General features: G+C 45.3%; 2 protein-coding genes across 2 annotated transcripts; both read right to left on the bottom strand.

The window, feature by feature from the left end:
• Positions 1 to 1,718: 1,718 nt before the first annotated feature.
• Positions 1,719 to 3,380, bottom strand: LOC109215945. Its single transcript, XM_019380070.1, has 3 exons — positions 2,810 to 3,380; positions 2,137 to 2,360; positions 1,719 to 1,757 (listed from the first exon to the last, which is right to left on the bottom strand). The coding sequence occupies exons 1-3, from the start codon at positions 3,378 to 3,380 to the stop codon at positions 1,719 to 1,721; spliced, it is 834 nt and encodes a 277-aa protein (XP_019235615.1).
• Positions 3,381 to 3,667: 287 nt separating this feature from the next.
• LOC109215946 (craniofacial development protein 2-like) lies at positions 3,668 to 4,270 on the bottom strand. Its single transcript, XM_019380071.1, has one exon. The coding sequence runs from the start codon at positions 4,268 to 4,270 to the stop codon at positions 3,668 to 3,670; it is 603 nt and encodes a 200-aa protein (XP_019235616.1).

The raw sequence follows: 4,270 nt of genomic DNA on the forward strand, positions 1-4,270 counted from the left end.
TTACGAATTCTTAACGCTCAAGGATCCAAGTCATGGTGAGGTGTCTTGACAGCAAAGCATAATATTCAAAGGATAGGCTAAGCTAATATACTGACAACAGTCATTTCCACTATGCATAATACTAGTAAAACTAATGTAACGACCCGAGCGGTCATTTTGAGCTCTAGTGTGTCGTTCGGCGGTTCGAGACCTTGAGTAGCTTCACTTCATATATTATGACTTGCATGTGTAGCTGGATTAGGTTTTCGGGAAGACCAGAGTTGGTTTGGAAGAATAATTCTTAATTCGGAAGCTTTAAGTTGGAAGAGTTGACCATGGTTTGACTTTTGGGTAAACGACCTCGGATCGGAGTTATGACGGTTCCGTTAGGTTCAGATGATGATTTTGGACTTAGGCGTATATCCGAATTTGGATTTGGAAGTCCGTAGGTTGATTTGATGCTTTTTGGCAAAATTTGGAAGATTGAAAAGGTTGATAGGTTTGACCGAGAGTGACTTTATTGATATCGGATACAGATTATGGTTCTGGGAGTTGGTATATGATCACGCCCAACTATGCCTCCTAAGAGGTCTAGCGGTCGTTGCAAATATAATCCGGTTTATAAGCCCGAAGTCGAATCCCACATGGCATTAACCTACTAATTACAACCACTAGTTTCACTTGAATTCAAGGACAACCTTCAGAAATATTAAATAACGATTTGAATGTTTACTAACTAAGAGCAAAGTAATTAAAATGTAGTAATTTATAACTAACAGAGCAAATATTGTGGACAAGATTTGGAAAGTCTAGGGTTATGATTTTCCCTATTGTCGAAATCATCCCCGCTACATTTCCTATAAATTCGCCTAAGTATTCTCTACCGATCATGAGTACTTTGGGTGTCGTAATTCTCTTCCAAGTAACTACCACAATTTACTAGAAGTATTCTTCCGAACTACGCTAGCTGGCACTTATTCACTGCTCATTAATATCACACCAAGGGTTCGTTATTCGTAGTCCCACCATTAAACTCTCTGTATTGATTCCTCCCATACGTTAAGAGTGATGTTGTTCAACAACTACCTAAATATGTACCTTTTTCATGCAATACACACTAAATAGGTACAGTCAATTGAGAGCTCTTCAATCAACCACAATTTAAACATAGTTGAACAAGTAGAGAAAAATCAACAAATCTATATTAAATGTAGTAGAAAATCATCCTCCAATAGGTTCCATCAAATCCTACAACAACAATATCAACAACAACAACGGCCTAGTGTAATCCCACAAGTGGTGTCTGGGGAGGGTAATGTGTACGCAGACCTTACCCCTACCCCGAGGGGCAGAGAGGCTATTTCCAGGAGACCCTCGGCTCAAGAAGGCGACAAAGAGACAATATATTAGTACCATCAATAGAATCCTAATAAAATAACAGCAATATAAGAAATACGAAATAGATGGAAAGTACAACAATAACCAGCAGATAAAGCCCTGCATCAGTAGATAACCACTAGCATCCTAAAACTAAATCCTAACTGGCTAGTCTCACTCTGGTGTGCCGTAGAAATATTCACAACTTCCTCCTAACCTACAACCGTAATGCTCGACCTCCACAATTCCCTGTCAAGGGCCATGTCCTCAGTAATTCTAAGTTGCGCCATGTCCTGCCTGATCAACTCTCCCTAATACTTTTTGGGCCGCCCTCTACCTCTCCTCATGCCCACCACAGCCAGTCACTCACACTTCCTCACCGGCGCATCAGTGCTCCTCCTCTGAATGTGCCCAAACCATCTGAGTCTTGCTTCCCGCATCTTTTTCTCCATAGGGGCCACGCCCACCTTCTCCCGAGTATCTTCATTCCTAATCCTATCCATCTTAGTATGCCCGCACATCTACCTCAACATCCTCATCTCTGCTACTTTCATCTTCTGGATGTATGAGTTCTTATCCTGCCAACACTTAGCCCCGTACTACATGGCAGGCCTAACCACTGCTCTATAAACTTACCTTTTAGTAACAGTGTCACTTTCTTGTCACACAGGACTCCTGACGCTAACCTCCACTTTATCCACCCCACCCCTATACGGTGTGTGACATCCTCGTCGATCTCCCCAATCCCCAGAATAACCGACCCAAGGCAGTTGAAACTACCCCCCTCTTGGGATTGACTTGAGAGTCAAGCCTCACGTCCACTCCCGCTTTCGTCGGCTCGACGCCAAATTTGCACTCGAGGTACTCCATCTTAGTCCTGCTCAACTTGAAACCCTTAGACTCAAGGGCATGTCTCCAAGCCTCCATCCTCTCATTGACGCCGCCTCGTGTCTCATCAATCAGAACAATGTCATCAGCCAATAGCATACACCATGGCACCTCCCCTTGAATATGATGAGTTAGTGCATCCATCACCAGGGCAAATAGGAATGGGCTGAGCGCAGACCCTTGGTGCAACCTCATAACAACCAGAAAATGCTCTGAGTCGCCTCCTACTGTCCTGACCCGAGTCTTAGCTCCATCATACATGTCTTTAATCACCCTAATGTAGGCAATCAGAACCCCTTTAGCCTCTAAGCAGCTCCATAGGACCTCCCTAGGAACCCTGTCGTACGCTTTCTCTAGATCAATAAACACCATGTGGAGATCCTTCTTCCTATCCCTGTACTGTTCCACCATCCTCCTAATAAGGTGGATAGTTTCTGTGGTAAAACACTCCGTATGAACCCGAATGGTTGTCTGAAATAGACACCGACTTCCGCTCTCATTTCTACCACTCTCTCCCAAACTTTCATGGTATGACTCAGTAATTTGATACCCCTATAATTGTTACAACTCTGGATATCGCCTTTCTTCTTATACAACGGAACCATTGTACTCCACCTCGACTTTTCAGGCATCCTATTCGTCTTGAATATAACTTTAAACAACCCAGTCAGCCATTCCAAGCCTGCTCTACCCACACACCTCCAAAGTTCAATCGGAATTTCATCTGGCCCGGTAGCTCTGCCCCTACTCATCTTACGCATTGCCTCCATGACCTCCTCGACCTCAATTTGCCTACAATAACTAAAGTCATAGGGACTGTCGGCATTCCTCAATTCACCTAGTACAACATCCTGATCCCCTTCTTCAATTAGAAGTTTATGAAAGTAGGTCTGCCACCTCCTCTTAATCTGGTCATCCCCCATCAAAACTTTGCCGTCCTCATTTTTTATGCACCTCACTTGGTCCAGATCCTGAGCCCTCCTCTCTCTCGCCTTAGCCAGCTGGAATAACTTCTTCTCCCCGCCTTTGTTCCCCAGTTCCTCATACAGATGAGCAAAAGCCTCAGTCTTAGACTCCATGACTGCCATCTTCGCCTCCTTCCTAGCTACCTTATACCTCTCACTGTTCGCTCTCATTTACTCCCCGCTAGTGCTCCCTACTAACCGCAGGTAAGCCGCCTTCTTCGCTTCTACTTTACCTTGGACAACTGCATTCCACCACCAGTCTTCTTTATGGCCACCGGTGCGGCCCGAAGATATCCCTAACACCTCTCTCGCGCCACTTTTCTTATACAGTCCGCCGTCGTTGACCACATAGTATTTGCGTCCCCACTACTCCTCCAAGCTCCCATATCCGATAACCTTCCTTCCAACTCCTGAGCTTTATCCTTAGTCAAGGCACCCCACCTGATCCTCGGACGACCTCAAACTGACCTCTTCTTCCTCCTATTTATAATACCAATGTCCATCACCAAAAGCCTATGCTGCATTGCGAGGGTATCACCTGGGATAACTTTGCAGTCCTCGCACAACCTTCCGTCACATCTCCTGAGGAGGAGATAGTCAATCTGAGTCTTCGCCACCGAACTTTGGAAAGTAACCAAATGCTCATCCCGCTTCGGGAAACTTGAGTTCGCAATCACTAGCTCGAATGCCTTGGCGAAGTCCAACAGCGAAGTGCCCCCTCCATTTCGCTCCCCAAAACCGAAGCCGCCATGCACCTCAGTATAACCACCTGCAGACGACCCAATATGACCATTGAAATCTCCTCCTATGAATAACCTCTCGGTAGGCGGAATGCTACGCATGATCTCATCCAACCCCTCCCAAAAGCGCCTTTTAATCTCCTCATCCAAGCCTGCTTGCGGCACGTACGCGCTAACGACATTTAAAGTACACTCACCCACCACTAACTTAATAGTCATTAATCTATCATTCACCCGCCTAACCTCTACCACCGATTCTCTGAGATGCCTATCTACCAAGATACCCTCTCCATTCTTACCCCTACCACAACTTATATCCAT

The sequence above is a fragment of the Nicotiana attenuata genome, unplaced genomic scaffold, assembly GCF_001879085.1.
Source record: "Nicotiana attenuata strain UT unplaced genomic scaffold, NIATTr2, whole genome shotgun sequence".
Lineage (NCBI taxonomy): Eukaryota > Viridiplantae > Streptophyta > Magnoliopsida > Solanales > Solanaceae > Nicotiana > Nicotiana attenuata.

What these genes read in the sequence shown, in the direction of transcription:
- LOC109215946 (XM_019380071.1), bottom strand. Translation starts at nt 4,270, where the DNA reads ATGGATATAAGTTGTGGTAGGGGTAAGAATGGAGAGGGTATCTTGGTA.
- LOC109215945 (XM_019380070.1), bottom strand. Translation starts at nt 3,380, where the DNA reads ATGAGAGCGAACAGTGAGAGGTATAAGGTAGCTAGGAAGGAGGCGAAG. An exon ending in GAAAGGCGATATCCAGAGTT is followed by an intron (nt 2,361 to 2,809) that starts GTAACAATTATA and finishes ATCATATTCAAG; the next exon opens with GGGAGGTGCCATGGTGTATG. An exon ending in AAGTCAATCCCAAGAGGGGG is followed by an intron (nt 1,758 to 2,136) that starts GTAGTTTCAACT and finishes GGGCACATTCAG; the next exon opens with AGGAGGAGCACTGATGCGCC.